General features: G+C 42.0%; 1 protein-coding gene across 1 annotated transcript; it reads left to right on the forward strand.

The window, feature by feature from the left end:
• Positions 1-620: 620 nt before the first annotated feature.
• On the forward strand, positions 621-26,585 carry LOC120054030 (CREB-regulated transcription coactivator 1-like). The gene is made up of 14 exons (XM_039001388.1): positions 621-746; positions 4,546-4,662; positions 6,500-6,625; positions 7,229-7,290; positions 7,535-7,629; positions 13,317-13,393; positions 13,486-13,526; positions 13,905-14,128; positions 16,156-16,286; positions 18,655-18,882; positions 23,925-24,011; positions 25,692-25,778; positions 25,914-26,088; positions 26,374-26,585. Exons 1-14 carry the CDS (start codon positions 621-623, stop codon positions 26,583-26,585), a joined length of 1,788 nt encoding a protein of 595 aa, XP_038857316.1.
• Positions 26,586-26,844: the final 259 nt, after the last annotated feature.

The raw sequence follows: 26,844 nt of genomic DNA on the forward strand, positions 1-26,844 counted from the left end.
AAAATATACAGTACCAGTCAAAATTTTGGACACATCTACACATTCCAGGGTTTTTATTTTTAGAATTTTCTACATTGTAGAATAATAGTGAAAACATCAAAACTATGAAATAACACATGTAATCATGTAACCAAAAATGTGTTGAACAAATCAAAATATATTTTCTATTTGAGATTCTTCAAAGTAGCCACCCTTTGCCTTGACAGCTTTGCATTCTCTCAACCAGCTTCATGAGGTAGTCACCTGGAATGCATTTCAATTAACAGGTGTGCCTTTATTAAATGTTAATTTGTGGAATTTCTTCATGTGTTTGACAATGTAGGAAAATAGGATATCAGAGTTTACTCGGTACTGAAGTGCTCTATCTTAAACTTGACTGATGTCGTGCTGACATGCACATCGTTTTTGAGTAAACTATCCCTTTAAACAAATGTCCTTGACATTTTAGAGCACGTAATACAAATCAAATAGGCCTACACAAGGTAATTCCTGATTTAATTCTGTGACAATACTCATTTGATTTCCACGAAATGCAGTAGAAACATGTACGCGCGTAATGACGACAAAACCATCGTATCCAAGCGTTGTGCGTAAGGTCCCATTGAGAAGAAGAGCAGAAGATGGCGAGTTCAAACAATCCACGTAAATTTAGCGAGAAAATCGCTTTACATAATCAGAAACAGGCCGAAGAGACTGCGGCTTTCGAAGAGGTGATGAAAGACCTAAACATTACTAGAGCTGCACGGGTAAGTGCCTTGTTTTGTTGATTAATTCTGCTGCTAGGCTAGCTAGCTACTGCTGTACTGTCAGTAACCTATCGTTAGCTAGCTAACGTTAACTGCAGCACGTTTTTATGACAAGTTGTTTTTAGCCAGCCGGCAGTGGCAAACATAAGTGGCCGATTGACAGCCCTCTCAATTAAAGCTAAATATTTGTATTCTGATAACCATCATTGATTGGGGCGTTACTTTGCCAGCATTTTCAATTTGTTAACCGTAACCATCCCGTGAGCTGTCTTTGATGTTTGCTATGGTTGGCACCCAGGCACGCTCAGGTAAAACTAGCTAGGTTATTGCTAGCAAGCACCTGGTCCTATTCATATTCCCATACATCAATCAAAAGATTCCGTGTAGTAAGGTAGATAGTGATTTAACCGCTAGAAATTGCAATGAAGACTGAATATGTTTACCAGTTCGACTCAAACTGGTGCGTTTGATACTGACTGTAACGTTTTAATTGTTTACCTGTAAACTAAAGCGTCACTTACTATGCATACAACGTTAACTCTAATGTTGACAAGCCATTTTGACAGAATTCACAATTCAGTTTTGAACGCCATGCAATAGGTTTGCATATTTACAAAGTTCCAAACCATCTTTGACAGCACCAAGAATCCCGCAGCATTTACGTGTATATGCATGCTGGGATTTGACAGATTTGCAACTTCGAAGCCTTGGAAGGCAGAGATGGAGAACATGGGATTTACTTCCTTGTCTTGAAGATGTTCATTATGTGTAATGCAAAGTTGGTTACTGGCAATAATCAGTCTGGTTTGTATCAAATATTCATGTTAGACTGTTTATTCATCCCCATCAAATCAGGCCTTTGGTTAATCCATCCTTCATGCAATTCATTATTAAAGCAATTGGTGAACTAAATCGTTCAGTAATTATTGACAGGAGTATGGTGGTGAACCTACCAGTTGTGAATATAATAATGGTTTAGGAGTACAGGATAGATTTATGTTGTGGTTTTAAAATATGCCTATTTTATTTAAAGACAAAAAAAAAATGTTTGACAAATCTAGCGACGTCTTTCCTTATGAGATTGACACAGCTTCCAGCTATTAAGCCTAGGCCTACTGACTTTGTCCACTTGACTTGGGACATAGTACTGACCTTGCACAAACTTGATACTGAATTGATTAAGATATAAACAATTTATGGCTCATGTTAGCCTATTGCCCACAAAGTGCCTTTGGAGAGTTCCTCAATGAGATTGACACCTTGATAACCTGTCCCACTCAGCCCCTATCCAGATGGTTATTTGCCGCTGCAGTCTTCGCTCTCTCTCTCTCCCACTACTCTCTCCCCTTCAATCCTCCTGCTAAATTCTGCTCCCTCCTATCTCCTGACTTTTTGCCTCTTCGACCCTACTCTCATCCCTTTATGCATCCTTTGACTCTCACTGTCCCCTTTCCTCACATGAGATTGACACAGCTTCCAGCTATTAAGCCTAGGCCTACTGACTTTGTCCACTTGACTTGGGACATAGTACTGACCTTGCACAAACTTGATACTGAATTGATTAAGATATAAACAATTTATGGCTCATGTTAGCCTATTGCCCACAAAGTGCCTTTGGAGAGTTCCTCAATGAGATTGACACCTTGATAACCTGTCCCACTCAGCCCCTATCCAGATGGTTATTTGCCGCTGCAGTCTTCGCTCTCTCTCTCTCCCACTACTCTCTCCCCTTCAATCCTCCTGCTAAATTCTGCTCCCTCCTATCTCCTGACTTTTTGCCTCTTCGACCCTACTCTCATCCCTTTATGCATCCTTTGACTCTCACTGTCCCCTTTCCTCACAGCTGACCTTCCCCTCCCGCTCTGTGGCTGAGTGACTCATTGCGTGCTAACAGGGCTTCGGGTAGCTGAGCGGAAATGGAGGAAAACTAAACTTCCGGAGGACCTAACATCCTTCCACTCCCTGCTCTCGATCTTATCTTCTTTATCCACTGCTAAAGCTGCTTTTTATCACTACATTTCAAGCTTCTGCCTCCAACCCTGTGAAATTCTTCTCCACTTTCTACCTCCTTAATCCTCCTCTCTCTCTGCGATTACTTTGTCAACACCTTTGAAAAAAAGGTGACGACATCCGCTCCTCTTTCACTCAGCCTACTGAGTCCACTGGTCCCAATCACACAGAACTACCATACGCCTTGTCCTCTTCCCTTTCTTCAGATTAAATCCTGGGACTAGTGATGTCCGGCCACCCCACAACCTGCCCATTTGACTCCCTTCTCCAGACCATCTGGAGATCTTCTCCCATTCCTCACTTCTCTCATCAGCTGACCACTGACTGCATCCCCTATGACTTCAAGATGGCTAGAGTCGCTCCCCTCCTCAAGAAACCAACACTCGACCCCTCTGTCAAACTATAGACCAGTATCCCTAAGTTATTTTCTTTCCAAAAGACTTGAGTATGCTGTCTATGACCAACTCTCTCGTTATCTCGCTCAGATTGATATTCTTGACCCTAACCAGTCAGGCTTCAAGGCGGCTCACTCAACTGAGACTGCTCTCCTCTGTGTCACAGAGGCACTCCGCTCTGCCAAAGCTGACTCTCTCTCATCTGTTCTCATTCTCCTAGATATATCCGCTGCCTTCGACACACTGAACCATCAGATCCTCCACTCCTCCCTCTCACGGTTGGGCGTCTCGTGCTCTGCACACCCCTGAATTGCATCCTACCTGGCAGGTCGCTCCTACAAGGTGGTGTGGAGAGGATCTGTGTCTGCACCACGTGTTCTCACTACTGGTGTCCCCCAGGGCTCGGTTCTAGGTCCTCTTTTCTCTTTACACCAAGTCACTCGGCTCTGTGATATCCTCACATGGTATGTCCTATCATTGCTATGCAGAAGACACTCAACTATTCTTCTTCCTCCTCCAGAATGCCGCAGCCCCCCTGGTGTTCAACCTTCCCATGTCTCCCCACTCGTCCGCACACTCCGCTGGCTTCCCGTCGAAGTTCAAAGCATCTTCAAGACCCTGGTGCTTGCCTATGGAGCAGCACTCTGTTCCGCCACCTCTGGTCTCTTGGCCCCCTCTTGACCCCAATGGTGGAACAAGCTTCCCCCAAAAGTTAGGACAGTGGAGTCCCTGCCCATATTTCGACATCTGAAACCCTACCTCTTTTTGAAGAGTATCTTCAAAAGGAGCATGCTAGCAGTTACCAAAGACTTCCAGTATTGAGTTTACGTCAGTTAGGTATTGAGCTTAAAACTGCACACAGAGATATATAAAAATGGTATCCCTGAGTTCATCTGTGTCTGGGGATGTAGATAAATGATTCATTGCCAACATCCTGAAGTTTCCCTTTAAATTAAGACACTGCAGCGCCGGCGCGAGGGATAAGAAATGCGTTGTACTCAATTGTCCCATTATCCCAAATGTTATACCGACTGCTAGTTTTTCCGAAAACTGACCTTTTCGTCCTCATGCTAGGTAGCAGATGCCACAGCAGCCATTTTGGAATTCATCCCTGGATTGAGGTATGTATTCTGAACCAAATCTTGCGCTGGTTCCGCGGTGTCTTAATTTAAGCAAACGGTCTGTCTGACCCTCTAGTGCAGCTTTAAGCAAGCATAAGGTGTTGGATCTGCTGGCTAACCTATGTCTTATTTCATTTGTCCTTTTTTTAGATGTGGTCCATTCTATCTTTAGCACTGTAACTTGTATATCAACTGTTTTGGAATGTGATTTTTCATGTAGACCTATCAGTTTAATCATTCATTCATGCTTTCATGCAATTTTACTTTGCACAGTTGCAGTTACAGAAGACCCAGTATTTGCAACTAGGGCAGAATCGCGGACAGTACTATGGAGGCTCACTGCCCAATGTCAATCAGATTGGAAATAGCAACATTGACCTGCCTTTTCAGGTGAGCTCTCAGCTTCTCTATCAGTTCGTTTTAAAAAATTAATAAAAAAAAATGTTTAATGATGCAAATCAGTCTCACCTGAGGGAAATGTAGTCTTTGAAAGCTTCCATGATTTTGTTTTACCCTCGCGTTACCTTGAATTGGATTCCTGTAAACACTACAAGACACTTCTTTAGTATTTTACAATTTTGAAGACGTGTCCTGGCGTATCGGTATCGATACACTGCATTTTCTGGGACCAACCGTCTCAGAAGGAAGCTAACATTGAGAATCAGACACCCTCACCCCATCTTGAATGTTTAATGGTCCAATGAAGCAGTTTTTATCTCCATATCAAATAATTTCTGGGTAACAATTTAAGTACCTTACTCTGTTTTAAATGACTGTATGGGAGTGGTCTGAGTAGAAGGGGGGGGGGGGGGGGACTAGCTGTTATTGGCAGAGAGGTTTGGAACTCTCTTATTGGTCTATTAACAAATTTACCACCTGGTGATGTCACCAGGCAGGCCAAAACTCCATCCTACCAAAACAGGCAGAGATTGCAGGTGTTCTTTTTAAAAGGGCATTATCATAATTTTCCCAGTATTTTTTTCCAACATCATAGTGTAAAAATGTACTGAAAAGAAATATGAACGCAACATGTAAAGCGAGCCGAAATAAAAGATCCCAGAAATGTTCCATAGCACAAAAAGCTTATTTCGCAAAAGATTTGTGCATAAATTTGTTTACATCACTGTTAGTGAGCATTACTCCTTTGCCAAGATAATGCATCCACCTGATGGGTGTGGCATATCAAGAAGCTGATTAAACAGTATGATCATTACGCGGGTGCACCTTGTGCTGGGGACAATAAAAGGTCACTCTAAAATGTGCAGTTTTGTCACACAATGCCACAGATGTCTCAATTTGAGGGAGTGTGCAATTGGCATGCTGACTGCAGGATTATCCACCAGAGTTATTGCCAGAGAATTTAATGTTAATTTCTCTACCATAAGCCGCTTCAAACATCGTTTTAGAGAATTTGGCAGTACATCCAACCGGCCTCACAACCGCAGACCACGTGTAACCACGCCAGCCCAGGACCTCCACATCCGGCTTCTTCACCTGTGGGATTGTCTGAGACAAGCCACCCGACAGCTGATGAGACAGTGGGTTTGCACAACCAAAGAATTACTGCATGGTGGGGTTATGGTATGGGCATGATCTGGATCAACATGTACGACAGCGTGTTCCAGTTCCCACCAATATCCAGCAACTTTGCACAACCATTGAAGAGGAGTGGGACAACATTCCACAGGTCACAATCAACAGCCTGATCAACTCTGTGAAGGAGATGGTGCGCTGCATGAGGCAAATGGTCACACCAGGTACTGACTGGTTTTCTGATCTACGGTCTTTCTTTTTTTTTTTTTAAGGTATCTGTGACCAACAGATGCATATCTGTATTCCCATTCATGTGAAATCCATATATTAAGGACTAATTCATTTCAATTGACGGATTTCCTTATATGAACTGTAACTCTTTTGAAGTGGTTGCGTTTTTATGTTGAGTGTTTTATTTTTATTTAACAGGAAAATCACGTTTTAGACTGCACTGGCCTTTAAGAAGACACAAGTAGCCTATGTCATTGCTTTCTATATCATGGCATTCCATTTTTGTAATATGTTTGCTAACTTGAGAATGTGTATGAGGGCCCATAGCTTGACCCATTTTTTAAAAGAATACATTTCCACCATATTATACAAAGACATTTTGAAATTGTATTATTTTTTTGTATGTATGCTTCAAATGACAAATGTTTCTCATATGGTTGATTTTTTTGCGTTTCCTGTCCAGAATTCCACCTTGGACAGCAGTCGGTCGACCAGGCATCACGGGCTGGTGGACCGCGTTTACCGCGATCGGAACCGCATCACCTCCCCGCACCGCCGGCCCCTCTCTGTGGACAAACATGGCCGCCAGATATCCTTCTTCTGCACTCAGCCAAAGATTATCTATTATATTGACAAGATAGTTGTGACTGCACTAACAATGGAAATGCATGTCCTCTAAGATGGAAAGCGATATCAGGTGGGACCATTCTAGCCAATGAAAGGGCAGATAAGCACGTGAACAACAGGCAACATAAATATAGTTATTTTTTATTTTTTAATTTAAGTTGCCAAAATTCCACGTACATCCACTTATATCAGTTAATTCGTAAAAACCTAACCATTACAAAAGTTCTATTCGATCCAATAAGCCGTACTTAGCAAATTAGAAATTACTATTTTCTTTTTAACCAAATTGACACTTTGACCTTTTGGGCGGAGTAAACCCTCTCGCTTTGCCTCTTCCTCTCTGACTCGGCTTATTTTAGAGTAGACCACAGTGGTCTTTACAACAATTTGACTTGATTAGTATTAAAACAGCGTGTTGTCATTGTTGGATAATTCTTAGGTAGACTTTGCACTTTAGTCAATGAATACTGACAGTTAACTTGACCATTCAAATATACATTTACATAAGATTTTATATTTCACAGCTATTTATATATATATATATTTGTCCTTAACTGAGATTCACATTGACAGCTGCCCCTATGGCTCAGTGTACCTCTCACCCCCACCGGATACCAGTTGGAGGAGGTAGGCCATTAACGACGACTTCATATTAGGGAAAACTAGGGTTGGGAGCAATTTCATCTACATTCAGGAAACGCACAGGATATGCAATGCCCGTGTATATAGCATTTTTTTTATTTTTTATTGCATGCTTAATTTAACAACTTAAATGTATTTGACCCAGTCTGAAAAATACCATGGCACATATGTGGTTGGGGAATAGGGGCCAGAGATTTTGTTGATCTTTCACTTCATTCTAATGCCACAGGACGAACTCCGACTCATCCCTACACCAGAGCGCCATGAACCCTGTGCCCCAGGACTCATTTGCAGGGGGTTCACAAGAGCTCCAGCCTAAACAAGGTAATGGAGGATCCAGGATACATGGACACAGAACAGCTTCTATTTATTCAGGCCTGTACCACTTTATGCATGAATCCACTAGTGATGCACCGAAATTACATTTTTGGCTGATACCGATATCCGATATTTTCCTTGACAAAAAAACGATACTGATATTTAAAATATTAGTGGCCTTGTAAGCATTCTAGTACAGTTAAATGGTTAACACACACACACACAGGGACGCAGCGGTCAAAGGCACTGCATCTGTGCAAGAGGCGTCACTACAGTCCCTGGTTCGAATCCAGGCTGTATCGCATCTGGCCGTGATTGGGAGTCCCATAGGGCGCTGCACAATTGGCCCAACGTCGTCCGGGGTAGACCGTCATTGTAAATAAGAATTTATTCTTAACTGACTTGCCTAGTTAAATAAAAGGTTACACACACCACACTGACCAAAAAGTTATTTTGTTGGCATTTACGTATTTCCCCATTACCAGTAAAACAATCAAAACCTATTTCTTTCACTTACTTGCTGTGCTGTTTCATTGTATATTTGTTCAGTAGTTTCATTCTCAACCAGGATTTCTATGGAACGCTGTTTGGGTCTTTGCATGTCAAAAAATATACTATTTAACACTTTTATTTGACGTGTCAAATAAGTTTGTTGACCAATCAGGACCTAAATACGACTGCATGTCACATAATTTAACGCGTTCATTAATTTTACACATTGATTACACGATCACTCGTATTTCATATGTCACAACAATTCATCGATATTTATGCTATGATGCTGGTAAAGTAAAAAAATAAAAGCTAGCTAGCTCATGGATGCAAACAATGTTCTTCCCCAAAAACATAGCGAAATTCCATCTGTTTCAGTTAGCTAGCTAACTTTATAGCAAGGTGTCATCTAAAATAATCCTAATGCAGTTTTTATTTGATTGTAGTCGGACCTATCTATGTGAAGCTAGCCACAATAGTGGACTTTGCGGTTAGCCTTAAAAATAAAAGTATGGCATAATTCTACTATTTGTATTAGTTTGCGTCACTGTCAATACTTTTATTTTGAAGGCTAACCGCAAATCCCACCATTGTGCCTAATCCTTATTGTAGCTAGCTTCACAACTTATAACTCTTTCTGGTCGAGCCTCACTAACCAGATAAAGCTTGCTGGCTGCTTATAACGTTAGCTTTGGGCAACCGGGTTAAGTTGCTGGCTAGCAATTTATTTTCATGAACTGAAGTTCAGTTTCAATTGGCGAACAAGTGGCTACCTAGCTAATACTTACTCACAATGATTCCTAAATCATTGTTAAGAATAATGAATAGGACTGTAGTTTCTACTGGTCATTGTTTTCAGGCTGGTTGTATTGGTGCAAGCTAGGTACCAAACTAAAGCTAGCTACCCCAGAAGTTGCGGTCGAACAAATTATGCTTTATTACCAGCGCGGTATTGTAAACACATCGTTCACGGACGGTGTTTCCAGACTTTTTTGTACAGCTTTGACAATGCTACTGTCTTTTTTTGACACGCAAAGACCCAAACGGCGTTCCATAGTATGTATGTATGTCGTGAAGCTAATAGCATTTACGCTATTACTGTGTAACTCCGCTAGAGCAACATCGGGAAAAAAGCACACTTGGTAGTGTTAACCAGTGCTCGAACAAGTCGGCGAAAGCCAACATCACCCACGACAGAGAACGGTTGATTGTCAAGGGCAATGAATACTATTATCTTGGCTTTAATGGATTTTACCTCGATCCACACAGCAGACATTGTGGGCTAGTTTTAGGAATGCTGTGTTGTACGTATATCGCAAAATTTTACGTGGTGTCATTACGTCATGCACCTTCGTTATATAGGTATGCAGGTCAGCTTTGACATCGGTTTTGCACATCGGGCATTAAACTAGACATCAGCCGATACCGATGTTGGATATTTTTTATTATTATATATTTTTTTTACCCCATTTTCTCCCCAATTTCGTGGTATCCAATTGTTAGTTATTACTATCTTGTCTCATCGCTACAACTCCCGTACGGGCTCGGGAGAGACGAAGGTCGAAAGCCATGCGTCCTCCGAAACACAACCCAACCAAGCCGCACTGCTTCTTAACACAGCACGCCTCCAACCCGGAAGCCAGCCGCACCAATGTGTCGGAGGAAACACCGTGCACCTGGCTACCTTGGCTAGCGCGCACTGTGCCCGGCCCGCCACAGGAGTCGCTGGTGCGCGATGAGACAAGGATATCCCTACCGGCCAAACCCTCCCTAACCCGGACGACGCTAGGCCAATTGTGAGTCGCCCCACGGACCTCCCGGTCGCGGCCGGCTGCGACAGAGCCTGGGCGCGAACCCAGAGTCTTTGGTGGCACAACTAGCGCTGCGATGCAGTGCCCTAGACCACTGCGCCACCCGGGAGGCCGATGTTGGCATTTTTAGATAATATCGGCCGATTTCGATATACAGTTGAAGTTTACATACACTTAGGTTGGGGTCATTAAAACTAGTTTTTCAACCACTCCACAAGTTTCTTGTTAACAAACTATAGTTTTGGCAAGTCGGTTAGGACATCTACTTTGTGCATGACACAAGTAATTTTTCCAACAATTGTTTACAGACAGATTATTTCACTTATAATTCACTATATCACAATTCCAGTGGGTCAGAAGTTTACATACACTAAGTTGACTGGGCCTTTAAACAGCTTGGAAAATTCCAGAAAATGATGTCATAGCTTTAGAAGCTTCTGATAGGCTAATTGACATCATTTGAGTCAATTGGAGGTGTACCTGTGGATGTATTTCAAGGCCTACCTTCAAACTCAGTGCCTCTTTGCTTGACATCATAGGAAAATCAAAAGAAAACAGCCAAGACCTCAGAATTTTTTAAAATTTTTATATAGACCTCCACAGGTCTGGTTCACCCTTGGGAGCAATTTCCAAACGCCTGAAGGTACCACGTTCATCTGTACAAACAATAGTGTGCAAGTATTAACACCATGGGACCACGCAGCCGTCATACCGCTCAGGAAGGAGACGCGTTCTGTCTCCTAGAGATGAACGTACTTTGGTGCAAAAATTGCAAATCAATCCTAGAACAACAGCAAAGGACCTTGTGAAGATGCTGGAGGAAACGGGTACAAAAGTTTCTATTTCCACAGTAAAACGAGTCCTATATCGACATAACCTGAAAGGCTTAGCAAGGAAGAAGCCACTGCTCAAAAACCGCCATGAAAAAGCCAGACTACGGTTTGCAACTGCACATGGGGACAAAGATCGTACTTTTTGGAGAAATGTCCTTTGGTCTGATGAAATAGAACTGTTTGGCCATAATGACCATCATTATGTTTGGAGGAAAAAGGGTGAGGCTTGCAAGCCGAAGAACACCATCCCAACTGTGAAGCACGTGGTGGCAGCATCATGTTGTGGGGGTGCTTTGCTGCAGGAGGGACTGGTGCACTTCACAAAATAGATGGCATCATGAGGAAGAAAAATGTTGGAAATATTGAAGCAACATCTCAAGACATCAGTCAGGAAGTTAAACCTTGGTCGCAAATGGGTCTTCCAAATGGACAATGACCCCAAGCATACTTCCAAAGTTGTGGAAAAATGGCTGAAGGACAACAAAGTCAAGGTATTGGAGTGGCCATCACAAAGCCCTGACCTCAATCCTATAGAAAATGTGTGGGCAGAACTGAAAATGTGTGTGTGAGCAAGGAGGCCTACAAACCTGACTCAGTTACACCAGCTCTGTCAGGAGGAATGGGCCAAAATTCACCCAACTTATTGTGGGAGCTACCCAAAACGTTTGACCCAAGTTAAACAATTTAAAGGCAGTGCTATCAAATACTAATTGAGTGTATGTAAACTTCTGACCCACTGGGAATGTGATGAAAGAAATTAAAGCTGAAATAAATTATTCTCTCTACAATTATTCTGCCATTTCACATTCTTAAAATAAAGTGGTGATCCTAACTGACCTAAAACAGGATATTTTTACTTGGATTAAATGTCAGGAATTGTGAAACGTTTAAATGTATTTGGCAAAGGTGAATGTGAACTTCTGACTTCAACTGTATCATGCATCCCTAGAATCCACATGTCGTCATGAAAGGGTAAGCCACAGTCTTCTGGATCATGTATTACATGAGTGGGTTGGGTTCCACTCAGGGATGGAAATTAATCCTAATTATTATGGTTACTTTAAAAAATTAAGTATTCCCTCCCCAACGGGCTCGGGAGAGGTGAAGGTCGAGTCATACGTCCTCCGAAACATGACCTGCCAAACCACTCTTCTTAACACCCGCACGCTTAACCCGGAAGCCAGCTGCACCAATGTGTCGGAGGAAACACCGTTCAACTGACGACCAGTGTCGTAGCAATTTCCTGTATTACCAAATGAGGAGAGTTACAAACCACACACCAGTCAGAGTTATACTTAAATTTCATCTTTAATAATATTATGAGCTTTACAATAGCCCTTTGACTCTCAGATCAATTCAGTGTCTATAATGAATTCTGAGAGTCCCTACAGTCGAATACAAAGATATTTTATAGCCAAGATACACCCCTCTCAATTTACATGACGAACCACAGAACTCTTCACAAAGTGCCTTTTACTTGAGAAAGGAGTATCCCTTAGCCAGATTGCATTCGCTATAAATTATCGCTCAGTTTGGTCTCTAAAACGAGGTTCTAATCTCGTTCCTGGTACTTCATAGTACAAAAACATTACCTCACTATCTGGAATGCTCTTTAGGCTTTATTGGCCAAAGACATCGTAAATCTCCTCTGTCAGTGCTATCTCATAGAGGCCCATCCTCAGTGGAACACACACAATAGTCGACAGATTCTATTCTGTCGAATAAAACAACCATTCTAATGCAATACAAAGATTATAATATAATCTTACAAGCACTATAACATAATCTTGCAATTTTCCACGACACCAGTCAGCTTGCAGGCACCCGGCCCACCACAAGGAGTCATTAGAGCACGATGAGCCAAGTAAAGCCCCCCACCCCCCCGGCCAAACCCTCCCCTAACCCGGACGACGCTGGGCCAATTGTGCGCCACCCTATGGGACTCCCGGTAATGACAAGCTGTGCCCATCTGCCTTAGACCGCTGCGCCACTCGGGAGGCACTGACTCTTACTTTTTAGACCGGGCTATTAGAAAATGTGCCCATCTAGCACGCCAGCTGGTGACATGTTGTCTTCAAATATTGCATGTTATAGATTTCGGACCCTGGCTAGTAAAATGTATGCTCCACTAGCCGACTGGCCAGTGCCCAAAATCCTTAACTTCCATCCCAGGTTCCACTAGCTAACAGGTTTTGTCCATGTTGGAGCAACTATTCTCTTTCTGTGACGCTATCACCTTGTGTACAACCAACCACTGCTTTCTGATGAGGGAAATGTTGGTGTCGTATTTTGATTTGTAATTGATATTACTCAAGAATGCATGGAAAACGGATCAATAATATTGTGGTGACACACATTTGTGTGATATTCTGTAAACGGGAAGCATCTAGCTACCTGCCATTGAGCTCTATCTGATGTTTTAAGTGTCTAAAAAAACATTAAGCAACTTAATTTCACTACAGGAAAAGTACTACTTTGAAAATACTGCAATGTGGGTTGATTTTAAATGAGTGCCTTCAATTGTTGGTCATTACCTGATTTCTTTTTCACCATTCAGTGCTGCTGCTTACAGTTCCTGGGACTGAGGAGTCTGAATCACGCGCAGACAAGGATACACAGTGGGGTAACAAAAAGGTAGAGGAGTGAACATGAAGCCTAGTTGTTATATCAGTGCTTGCTCACAATTTTGGGATTTTTTTAAATGCTAAGTGTGGTTTGCCTTTCAGAACGACTCAAGACCCAAGTCTTGTGAAGTCCCTGGGATCAAGTGAGTACTTACTGCACATCCTATCATTCATAAATCTAAATATGGTACACCGGCAGGACCATACACTGTAAAAAGGTGCTGTGAGAAAGATCACTATCCAGGCCACTATCCAGGCCATAATTATGTTCAAAGATTACTCTGTGAAGAGAAAGTGTGTCTGTCTGAGAGAGGACCTATGACACCAGATAACTGACATTTCCACACAAGGCATAGAAAAATGTCATAATTCATGAAAACAAGCAAAAATAATTCATAATGGATTACCTTTGCCATGTGCTGTTTTAGGTCATGTGTACCCCTGTTCTTTCTCCCCTCTAGTATATTTCCATTATATTTTTCTCCCCTCTAGTATATTTCCCTGTTCTTTCTCCCCTCTAGTATATTTCCATCACCTGATCAGGAAGTGAACACGTCATTGATCCCGGCTACTCTCAACACAGGAGGCTCCCTGCCCGATCTGACCAATATCCAGTTCCCCCCACCACTGCCCACTCCGCTGGACACGGGCGACACATTGGTGTTTCCTTCCCTTAGCACCTCCAACAGCACGGGCAACCTGACCACCAACCTCACCCTCCTAGGCATCAGTGCTGCCAGCCACGGTAAGCCATCGATGGCTAAATGAATGTGGCACATTTTGTGTGTGTAATATAAATAAATATATATACTACTACTATATACATTCAAAAGTTTGGGGTCACTTAGAAATGTCCTTGTTTATGAAAGAAAAGCAAAAAAAATATTTGTCCATTTAAAATAACATCAAATTGATCAGAAATGCAGTGTGGACATTGTTAATGTTGTAAATGACTATTGTAACTGGAAATGGATGATTTTTATGTATTATCTACATAGGCGTACAGAGGCCCATTATCAGCAACCATCACTCCTGTGTTCCAATGGCACGTTGTTAGCTAATCCAAGTTTTTAATTTTTAAAGGCTAATTGATCATTAGAAAACCATTTTGCAATTGTTAGCACAGCTGAAAACTGTTCTGATTTAAAGAAGCAATAAAACTGGCCTTCTATAGACTAGTTGAGTATCTGGAGCATCAGTTTCATTAAATAGTACCCGCAAAACACCAGTCTCAACGTCAACAGTGAAGAGGCGACTCCAGGATGCTGGTCTTCTAGGTAGAGTTCCTCTGTCCAGTGTCTGTGTTCTTTTGCCCATCTTAATCTTTCTTTTTTATTTGCCAGTCTGAGAGATATGGCTTTTTTTTGCAATTTTTCTTTGCAACTCAGCCTAGAAGGCCAGCATCCCGGAGTCGCATCTTCACTGTTGACATTGAGACTGGTGTTTTGCGGGTACTATTTAATGAAGCTGCCAGTTGAGGACTTGAGGTGTCTTTTTCAAACTGACACGCTAATGTACTTGTCCTCTTTCACAGTTGTGCACCGGGGCCTCCCACTCTTTCTATTCTGGTTCATGCCAGTTTGCGCTGTTTTGTGAAGGGAGTAGTACACCGCGTTGTACGAGATCTTCAGTTTCTTGGCAATTTCTCGCATGGAATAGCCTTCATTTCTCAGAACTAGAATAGACTGACGAGTTTCAGAAGAAAGAGCTTTGTTTCTGTCCATTTTGAGCCTGTAATCGAACCCATTAATATTCAATTAAATCTACCGTTTCCAGCTACAGTAGTCATTTACAACATTAACAATGTGTACACTGTATTTCTGATCAATTTTATGTTATTTTAATGGACAGAACATGTGCTTTTCTTTCAAAAACATGGACATTTCTAAGTGACCCCAAACGTGAATGGTAGTGTGTATGTATGTATATATATGTATATATATATATATAATTTATTTATTTGAAATTCTGATAATGTAACCAAGGATAATCTCTGTGTTTTTCATTAACAAGCAAGTTCTGTATCAAAGTTAATTTTGTGATCCACTGTTTTACTGGTGGTTTATTTACGAAACCTTCCTGAACTCCATGCAGCACCATTTCTACCATTTGAGCAATTTTTTTGGGACATAACATCCAAAAATCTAACTTTGGCAATAGTCTACATGCCTAAGAAGAATAACCTGTTAACGTAATATCTGCATGGTGTACAATGATAATCATGTGACACAACTATATTGTCTTTGTAAGGTGTTTCCCATTACCCTGCAAAATGTTGCATCAAACTACCTACAGACACTGGAGCTCCTTGAACGTCTTGGCTAGACTTTTTCCCACCCCCCGGTATCTGGAAAAAGATGCTGTTGAAGTAACATGCACAGATAGCTGGCAGGAATATGGATGGCTCCACTTATTTATTTATGGCTCCTTGAGCATCTTTAGTTAAAATGCAGACTAGATTCTCTGAGGTAGTAGGTGAACCTTTTCACTACTGTCAATTTCACAGAATGATTATGCGTCAAGTTTCACCAGAAATGCCATTTGTCATGCTACTGAAAGCTAGATAGGTAGATGGATAGGTACTTTATTACTTAGTGATTGGTACTTACTTAGGGATTGGCATATAAGTGGATGCATGCATATCATAAACATATACAGCACAAGTCACTAGAAAATCTGTACAATGTAGTTGTGAAAACCCCCTAGCAATGTTACATTGCACAGCAATGCCCAAAAGAAGAGCCACTGATGCCTGTCCTGTTGTCTTGGCAGGGATCCCAACCACCTCTCAGCCTACCGTGACGGCCCAGCGCAGGCAGTCCACCCTGGTCCCCCTAACCCTAAACGCCGACCCACAGCAGTCACCGCAGCAGCTCTCCCCCACCCTATCGCCCCCTCTCAACATCCAGGTGAGAGGCTATTTCTACTGTCGCATTCAGCAGGGATATTATTGAACTTTAACAGAGGTTGTAAACAAGTCATTTTTAACATAGGGATATCACTTTCAGTTAATCTCTAACTAAAATGGGATTTTACCCTGATGTTTTAAAGGGCCAAAAGCATGATGGAACATTTTGATTCATTAGATTGTTTAATCAACCAGGTAAATTCTGAGAGAGAAAGGTGCTGGAGTTCGCTAAACGGCTATGCAGATATGTATTTTATCTCGACACTAAAACTTCAAACGGAGAACTGGTAGTAGTATTTTCAATTTATACTGAACAAAAAATGAACATTACATTTAAATAAATTAGGCCCTAATCTATGAATTTCACATGACTGGGAATACAGATATGCATCTGTTGGTCAAACATACCTTTTGACCATCATAGATCAGAAAAGTACCTGTGACCACCACTTGCATCATGCAGCGCGACACATCTCCTTCACATAGAATTGATCAGGTAGTTGATTATGGCCTGTGGAATATAGTCCCACTCCTATTCAATGGCTGTGTGAAGTTGCTGGATATTGGTGGGAACTGCAACACACTGCCTCCCAAACATGCTCAATGGGTGACATGTCGTCTGGTGAATATGCAAGCCATGGAAGAACTGGGACATTTTCTGCTTCCAGGAATTGTGTACAGATCCTTGCGACATGGGGATGTGCATTATCATGCTGAAACATGAGGTGATGGTGGCGGATGAATAGCACGACAATGGGCCTCAGGATCTCATCATGGTATCTCTGTGCATTCAAATTACCATTGATGAAATGTAATTGTGTTCGTTGTCCATAGCTCTTGCCTGACCATACCATAAACCCACCGCCTCCATGGGGCATTCTGTTCACTATGTTGACATCAGCAAATCGCTCGCCCACACGACGCCATACAGGACACGTGGTCTGTGATTGTAAGGCTGGTTAGACGTACTGCCAAATTCTCTAAAACTAATTTGGAGGCAGCTTATGGTAGAGAAATTAACATTTAAATTCTCTGGCAACTGCTCTGGTGGACATTCCTGCAGTCAGCATGCCAATTGTACTCTCCCTCAACTTGAGACATCTGTGGTTTTGTGTTGTGTGACAAAATGGCACATTTTAGAGTGGCATTTTATTGTCCCCAGCACAAGGTGCACCTGTGTCAGGATCATGCTGTTTAATCAGCTTCTTGATATGCCACACCTCTCAGGTGGATGGATTATCTTGGCAAAGAAGAAATGTTCACTAACAGGGATGTAAACAAATTTGTGCACAACATTTCAGAGAAATAAGCTTTTTGTGTGTATGGAACATTTTTGTGAACTTTAATTTCAGCTCATGAAACATGGTACCAACACTTTACATGTTGCGTTCATATTTTTGTTCAGTGTGTATATAATAATGATTTGGTGGGTGATTTTATATTTGTCCTATTTCAATACACGTGTGAATTGAAAATGTGTGTTTTGCACATCTCAACTTTCCTTGACACCCTTCAGAGAGTTGGGCCATGTCCAGGGTCTGCCTTTCACCTTGTTGGCTCTGGGATTCGAACTAGCAACCTTTTGGTTACTGAACCAATGCTCTAACTGCTATTCTACCTGCTGCCCTATATACATGGCTAAATCCCTATGTGAGATGAGCAAGTGATGCCTACCAGGTGTAGTTTGGCCTTGTTTCCTGGAATGACTCAGCTAGCCAAGATCCCTCCAGAGTAATTTGGAGCTTTCAATTGCTCAAGGAAGGCATAACATCACAAACAATGCTCAGTGTGCGACGCTTTCAAATGTGAAACGATAAACCTTTCTCTGTCCATGGCACCAGTCTCTAATGTTTGTTGTTCTGTCCATGAACTGAGAATCTTTCTATAACGTATTAAAGCCTTTGCGTCGCTGGGTGACAACTAGATCTTAACAAGATATTTAGCCACTCTTGTAATATATTGAAATGGAAGCGCAGTAAAAGGTGATTCATTCATTTTTATCAGTCTTCATCTGGGTGCTATTTACTAGATGACAATATAGGTAATGTATATTTTTCCACTTTATTTTTTATAGTACACTTGGGAAGATGATGCTTACATTTAGACATTTTACGTATTATTTGAGCCAACATCAGTTTTGGCAGTGTTTCGTTTGCGAGCAAAGAGCAGTGCGGTAGCTAACTAATTGGATATAATGTAATTGTTTCACCTCAGTTAGCAAGCTTGCTTAAATTATAGTTTTAAAGTTACCAAACGCTCTTACGTTATTTTGCTAGCTACTGTAACCCTGTTATAACAGTGTTGAATTCCTTGTTTTCGTTTTCAGGTTAAGTTCAAGCTTTTTTCCCTTCCTGTATCGTTACCAGGCAGTGGCGATGGACGCCTTGACTCTGGAGCAGCAGCTATCCCAGTATGCCTTCTTTAGCCAGCTGACAGCGCAGTCCCAGGCCCAAGTGCTCAATGACCTGCAGCAGCAAGCCCTGCCCCAGGGCATCAGGTTAATCACCCTGCCCCTGGCCACCACCACTGCCTCCACAGCCACCCAGTCCTCCCCAGTCAGCCAGATCGTGACGACTGTCAACATCAACTCGGTGAGTCGCACGCTCTGTAGACCAATGACAGTGGAAAACTGAGCTGACAAGATCCAAGAAAAAGCCAGTGTTGTAGTCCTTGTTTCGATGAGACTTACCATGGGCTTTTTGTATGGTGCTCTACACGGTGAAACGCTTTTGTTTGTGACATTGGAGGTGGGATTGTTGCTAAGTGTAAGTAGATTAGCCTTTTCCACAAGAGTATGGGAGGGGACATTACCAGTAGTAATTCTCGTGATTTTTGAGACCGCTGTTTGTCAGAACAATTGTCTAGATCAGTGGATCCCAAACCTTTTTATAGTCCCGTACCGTTTCAAACATTCAACCTACAGCTGCGTACCCCCTCTAGCACCAGGGTCAGCACACTCTCAAATGTTGTTTTTTGCCATCATTGTATGCCTGCCACACACACTATACAATACATTTATTAAACAAAGAATGAGTGAGTTTTTGTCACAACCTGGCTCGTGGGAAGTGACAAAGAGCTCTTATAGGATCAGGGCACAAATAATATTATAATAAGAAGAAGAATTGTGCTCTTTATTTAACCATCTTACATATAAAACCTTATTTGTTCATCAAGAATTGTGAATAACTTACCACAGGTTAATGAGAAGGGTGTGCTTGAAAGGATGCACATAACTCTACAATGTTGAGTTGTATTGGAGAGAGTTTCAGTCTTAAATAATTTTCCACACACAGTCTGTGCCTGTATTTAGTTATCATGCTAGTAAGGGCCGAGAATCCACACTCGCATAGGTACGTGGTTGCAAAGGGCATCAGTGTCTTAACAGCACGATTTGCCAAGGCAGGATACTCTGTGCATAGCCCAATCCAGGAATCTGCCAGTGGCTTCTGATTTTTAAATGACATTTTCACAGAACCGCTTGTTGCAATTTCGATGATCTCTTGTTGACGTGGACTGGAGGCAGGGCATGAAAGGGATAACGAATCCAGTTGTTTGTGTCATCCATTTCGGGAAAGTACCTGCGTAATTGCGCACCCAACTCACTCACTCAGTTGCTTCACTATATCACATTTGACATTGTCCGTAAGCTTGTTAATTTGCTCACAAATCAAACAATGATGGAAAGAACTGTGTGTTGTCCTTGTTAATCCAGACAGAAAAGAGCTCCAACTTCTTAATCCTAGCATCAGTTTTGTCCCGCACATTGAATATAGTCGCGGAGAGTCCTTGTAATCCTAGATTCAGGCGAGGAAAAAACATCACCCAGATAGGCCAGTAGCGTGAGAAACTCGTCATCATGCAAGTGGTCAGACAAGTGAAAATTATGGTCAGTAAAGAACTTTACGCTCGTCTCTCAATTTAAAAAAGTGTCAATACTTTGCCCCTTGATAACCAGCTCACTTCTGCATGTTGTAAAAGCGTTACATGGTCACTGCCTATATCATTGCATAATGCAGAAAATACACGAGAGTTCAGGGGCCTTGCTTTTTCACTGTTGTCAAACTCTCTTTCAAGCTGTCAGGCATTCCCTTGGCAGCAAGAGCCTCTCGGTGGATGCTGCAGTGTACACAAGTGGCGTCGGGAGCAACTGCTTGCACACGCGTTACCACTCCACTATGTCTCCCTGTCATGGCTTTAGCGCCATCAGTCCAGATACCAACACATCTTGACCACCAAAGTCCATTTGATGTCACAAAGCGGTCCAGTACTCTAAAAATATCCTCTCCTGTTATCCTGGTTTCCAGTGGTTTGCAGAAGAGGATGTCTTCCTTAATTGACCCCCCCCCCATAAACGTAACGGACATGTACCAGGAGCTGTGTCAGGCATGCCACGTCTGTTGACTCATCCAGCTGTAAGCCATATAATTCACTGGCTTGTATGCGAAGCAGGAATTGTTTCAAAACATCTCCTGCCATGTCACTGATGCATCGTGAAAGTGTTGTTTGATGAAGGCCTTGTCTGAATAGTTTTTTGGGGCTTTTTCCCCCCAGCCATATCCACGGCAGCAGGAAGATTTAAGTCCTCCACAATAGTATGGGGCTTGCCTGTCCTAGCCACTCGGTAGCTCACCATATAAGACGCTTCTAGCCCCTTCTTATTAATGGTATGTGTTGCTTTTATCCATGTCTTACTACTCGAACGTAGTCTTAATTCTCCCTCAAATTCCTGTGGCTTATTTTTCAAATTGGCATGTTTTGTTTCTAAAAATCTGCGCAAGAGTGAAGGTTTCATCGAGTTGTGAGTACTTTTGCACATATAACACACTGTGGCTGGGGAAAGACACTACTCCCAATATAAGTGAACCCCAAATCAATGTAGTTCTCCTCATATTTGAGCTTCTTTGATGGTCTAACTTCCCTGTCTGTTGCTCGGTGCTTTCCCAGGTAAGGGGGCAGTAGCTCTTCGGCTGCATCAGATTCACAACTGTCAGTGTCCATGCTAGCTGGGCTAACAACAAATGTAGAATTACTGATGCTAGCATTGGATCTGCTCGTGGAAGCAGAACAACTTGATGTCGGCTGGTGTAGTACTGCTGGTAGTAGCAGTACTACCAGTAGAGCTGGTATGTGTCTCTATTTTTTTTAACCGTTTATCAATTTTCGAGCAAACGGAATGAGCAGCAGCCAGGTTTGGCTACTTACGGACCGTTGGTGGAATTCCCGCCAGAGAGTAACGGTTAATGTGATTGGATGTTAATTTTTTGACTAGGCTACCTGTATTTGACTGTGTTATTTCGCTGAACACTAGATGGTTTCATTTTATTTTTGGCAGTGAAACAAGGCTACTCAGGCGAGGGGGAAGAACCTTACCCAAATGTATAGCCCCGTTGGAAAACATAAATGGACTGTTTGAAAATGTGCCTTTTTTTAAAATACAAAAGTATATATTCTTTTACATGTGAATCACGTTTTTATTTGGCGTACCCCGACGGCATCGTGCGTACCTCAGTTTGGGAATACCTGGTCTAGATTATTGTGGTAAGTTCTCGTTTAATTTTAAATAATAAAATTATTTCTGAAAGTAATAAAATTATATTAGCTAGATAGCTTGCTAGCGAGTTATAGCTGCGTACCATAAATTCTGCTTTGTTTAGAGATCAACAGGTAGGGAGGAATTACTTAACCCCGTAAGGTCGCATCTGCGGTGAAAGGTGACAGCTAGAGCATTGTTGTCAGACCATGAGACATCCAGAAAATCGTTCTTCGCGCAGAATCGTCTGTAGTGTCCGAACGGTTTGGCCTACAAACTATTATTTCCTGTCTGTGGAAAGGTGAGACTCACGAACATGTACATGTTTTGCCCTTGGATGTCGACAGGCCTCACAAGACTTGTCTAAAGGTCCCCCGGCACTAGTTGAAAAAAATATATGGAGACTGTTTACTGCCAAAAAGAAGGGGTGAAATATATGTAAAACATTTTTTTACAAATGTTCCCTGATTTTTATTTTATTATTTTTATTTTTTAAATCTCAGATATGGGACAGACACTCAGAAAACAAACTTCCTTTAGAGTTTTTTGGGGGGACTGTCGGTTGTTCCATGTAGTGAATCTGTTATTCAGTGCGTTTGCATGGGCTAATAGCAGTAAGCCCAAATCATTTATTTTATTACTTTTTTTTATACTTCAAGGTGTTTTCATACATTCAAAAAATACTTTTCTAGAAATAAGAGTAGGAAAGCGGTCATTCGTTTGGATAATTAATACACTGCAGTAAATAAAAGCTTGTCAATCTTATCCAGTCTACACAAACCGGTGTGCGCCATAACCAATCATATCTACATTAGCCCTATATGCAAATAGGCAATTGCCATACGAGCCTCTGCCATTCACTTTGAATGCTAGAAAAATTAGAAAGCAGTCGCAAAATCCACAATACACCCGAATGGTTTCCTGTAAATACCACGGGACTCGTCTTACTTTTTGGGAACTTTACATCTCTCCCTCAGTTGCCTACTGTATACACATCACCAACAGCTACAACAACAACCACTTCAACACATGTTAGGGACAGTTTGGTCCAACTCAAGGTGTCATAAAAAAATGCGCTCCCAAAGGAAAAAAATATTTCTCACATCACCATCCCCTTGTACTGTAAAATAAATTACATACCCTACCCCCTCATATAGATTAACTCCAACATTATATTTACGACCACAAATAACAAATTGTAGCGACCCGGTGGATATCGACTTTGCCAATTCAACCAACATGCTCTTGTGGCACAGGTGATGCCACGCAGGGCTTCTGCCAGAAGATTTAGGGTTCGCCAACCACAGTAGACAAGTTCCTCTCCCTGCCTGTCTATTATTTATTTTTATTTATATATATATATCAGCCTACTCATCCAGACTATGACATTATATTCTCCCAGCAGCTAGCTAGCTACAAGGTTCTGTTTTTTTAGCTTGCTAAATAAATACATATTAGTTAAGCTAGCCTATTAGCCACGTTATGACTTGATCATTGCCTTTTCTAGTTTGATGGGTTTGAGATTCCTAGCCTTTTTGTCTTTTTGTCCAAAATATTGTGTGACTGAACTGAATGGCAGGCAGCAAATAATGTAGCTTGCCAGCTGTGATTTACAACCGAACAGCAATATTTAGTGGACTACCAAGCAATGTATTGGGGCATTAATCTATTCTGCCAACAATGTCAGACTATAAGCAATGGAGTTTTGAATCAAATAGAGACTATTTTTAAAACCTCTTATGAAGTTGGTGAATTTAATATTTTGGGCTGATAATTGTTTTTTTCATACAGTATCTGCAAATTAGCTAAAATGGTGTCAGTTGCACTTTAAGATCTGTGCAGTCTCTTTACTCGGGTTTCTTCTGTTGAGTTGAGTTTCCTGCTTGTCGATACCTTGACTGTTTATACCCAGTGAAATTCTAGCTCCAACAAAGTTTGGTTCATTGGTCCCCTTCAGCAATGGCTGATGTTTTTTGGGGAGTGAACTGGTCTGTGATTTAGATGGTGTAAGAGCCCACCTTAGACTCTCCTTGGGCCCTTTCTGAGTGCTCTTTGTCTAGGATTATGGAACTCTGCACCGGTTAACACTCTTCCTTCCAACAGTACCGCAATCAGACTGGCTCTCCGGCCAATCAGTCTCCAACCTCCCCAGTCTCCAATCAAGGCTTCTCCCCTGGCGGCTCGCCTCAAGTAAGGGCGAAACCACCAAGATGCTTTGTTGGGGAGGGTTTTTTGCCCAAAATTGGCTGTAATTGGTCTAGCTGCTGCTCATCCCAGCCTCTCGCTCCCCTCCATGGTGTCAGCAATCCCATCTCCTCTCCTCCAGACCACTGCTCGCTGTCTGCTTATCATATTGACTCAGGCCTTTGAGTGTTGTCGCATAGCAGCTTTTTGTGTTTTTGCTTGAACCCAATATACACTGAGTGTACAAAACATTAAGAACACCTTCCTAATATTGAGTTGCACCACCCACCTCTACAAGGTGTCAAGCATTCCACAGGGATGCTGGCCCATGTTGACTCCTATGCTTCCCACGGTTGTCAAGTTGGCTGGATGTCCTTTGGGTGGTGGACCATTCTTGATACACATGGGAAACTGTTGAGTGTGAAAAATCCAGCATTGTTGCAGGTCTTGACACAAACTGGTGCGCCTGGCACCTTCTACCATACCCTGTTCAAAGGCACTTAAATCTTTTGTCTTGCCCATTCTCCCTTTTGAATGGCACACATACACATACACTATCCGTGTCTCAATTGTCTCACGGCTTAAAAATCCTTCTACACTGTTATGAAGTGGATTTAACAAGTGACATCAATAAGGGATCATGGCTTTCACCTGGATGCACCCGGTCAGTCTATGTCATGGAAAGAGCAGGTGTCCTTAATGTTTTGTACACTCAGTGCATGTCCTGTGTGTATGCAGCACCTACATAGAAACTTAATTATGATTATTTTTAGTTAGTCTAACACGTTGATAGCATCTTTGGTTGTTTCCTGTTTTATGTGGCATTGTTTCCAGCATATTTTACAAAAAAGTGCCAGAGGTTTGGGGAATTGGTTTGAGCTCTTTCTAGTTCTGTTCCTCTGAAAGTGTCTGATTCCATGTACTGTAGCTAGCTGTAGTAATGTAATCTTCCACCAACTTATTGTGCTGTTTTTTTAATCTTCTATTGTGTTACTGAATGCCAAAGTTTGGTGTTTTATATTGGCGAACATTGGCATTCAATATGTGCTTAGAAAGTGGATACATCACAAAATGTGTCAAATGGTAAATATTACTGGACCTAGTCAGTTTTGAGGGCATGAAACAGCATTGCAGTTGCTAGTAGAGAAACTGCAGAAGCCAATTAACCTCACCCCACAGTAAGCCAAGTTAGCTACTGTAGCTAGCCAAAGTAATTTGCATTTATTTGCTGTCGTTAGTTAGTGCTACAGCATTGTTTTGCTAGCTTACAATATCATCCCTCTAAAAATGACAAGATGGCGATTGTGACGTTTCTATATTCTAAATGAAGGCCTATTGCTCCAGATTTTTATAATGTTAGGGTTCACATCTTACTGATGAAACATTTATGTGGATGTGGCTCTTATGAATCATGCTGTGTCTATGATAATTTTGGGCCTGAATAGGCATTATGATGTGTTATGAGATGCTGGTGTTTGTGCCATCATGAACAGCCATTTACCTAACGGTAATTGAATGGCTTGTGAATTGCCTCATGCCTTTTGTGATGTTTCATGACTTTAATGTTCCCTTATATATCCCTCAGATACCCAAGAAAAGGCTTTACCCATTGACTGTAAGTCTATTAGTTTCCATAACCCTTTTTTTGATGTTGTACTTTAATCAGATGTCAAATGTCTCTTTCAGCACATTCCAGTGGTGGGCAGTATATTTGGGGATTCTTTCTACGACCAGCAGCTAGCATCAAGGCAGACCAACGCTCTCTCCCATCAGGTGACTTAACCCACACTAAACTAGGCCATGAATTTCACAACCACTACATCCCCACGTATTACAACTTGTGCCTGATCTCTGTGTTCTATTTCCTAACTTGACCTATTACATGTTTGTTTTTTTTCACTTGCTTAGCTCGAACAGTTCAATATGATTGAGAACCCGATCAGCTCCAATAGCCTGTACAGCCAGTGCTCCACCCTCAACTACACACAAGCAGCTATGATGGGCCTCACAGGGAGCAGCCTGCACCACTCCCAGCCGTTGGGCTACGGTAGCCATGGCAACATCCCAAACATCATCCTCACAGGTACCGAGCAGCAGCTGAGTCGATTAGAGAGCCTGTCATGTAATTCAACTTAGTTGGGCACTGTACACACCTATTCAAGTTTTGTTCATCCTGGCTTGATTAGTCAATTGTTTTATGAAGTTTGGCCAGTATGAGTAAAACGTGTTTTGTAAGATTAGTTGTATTTAGTTTCTCTTGTTACAGATTCTTTGGGTGAAGACTGTTACTTAAAGTAATACTGTTAATTAACTAGCAGCTGCTTTGATTTAATGATTGTCAAATGTTTCCCTAATTGTTGTGTTTTAGTGACAGGCGAGTCTCCACCCAGCCTCTCTAAGGAGTTAACCAACTCACTGGCCGGCGTCGGAGATGTCAGCTTCGACGTGGACTCTCAGTTCCCATTGGACGAGCTGAAGATCGACCCCCTCACCCTGGACGGACTGCACATGCTCAATGACCCCGACATGGTTCTGGCCGACACTGCCACTGAGGACACGTTTAGGATGGATAGGCTGTAATAGAGAATGCTGTCAGTGGCCAATAACAACAAAGAACCCTAGGAAGAAAGGGAACCAGGCATGGCTATTCAACCTCGCACTCACCCTCAAGTCCTTTAAATGATGAGCCACCAAAACCCATTGTGGAGAAGGACATGCAATGGCTTGTTAGGGTCAGGAATGGAATTGCTGTAATTTCCAATGAGATTGTTGGTTGGTCAGAGCTTTGCTAGCTTGCTGCGTTAACTATCTATAATTACTTACCATATATCCCACAGTG

Source organism: Salvelinus namaycush, chromosome 9 (assembly GCF_016432855.1).
Source record: "Salvelinus namaycush isolate Seneca chromosome 9, SaNama_1.0, whole genome shotgun sequence".
Taxonomy (NCBI): domain Eukaryota; kingdom Metazoa; phylum Chordata; class Actinopteri; order Salmoniformes; family Salmonidae; genus Salvelinus; species Salvelinus namaycush.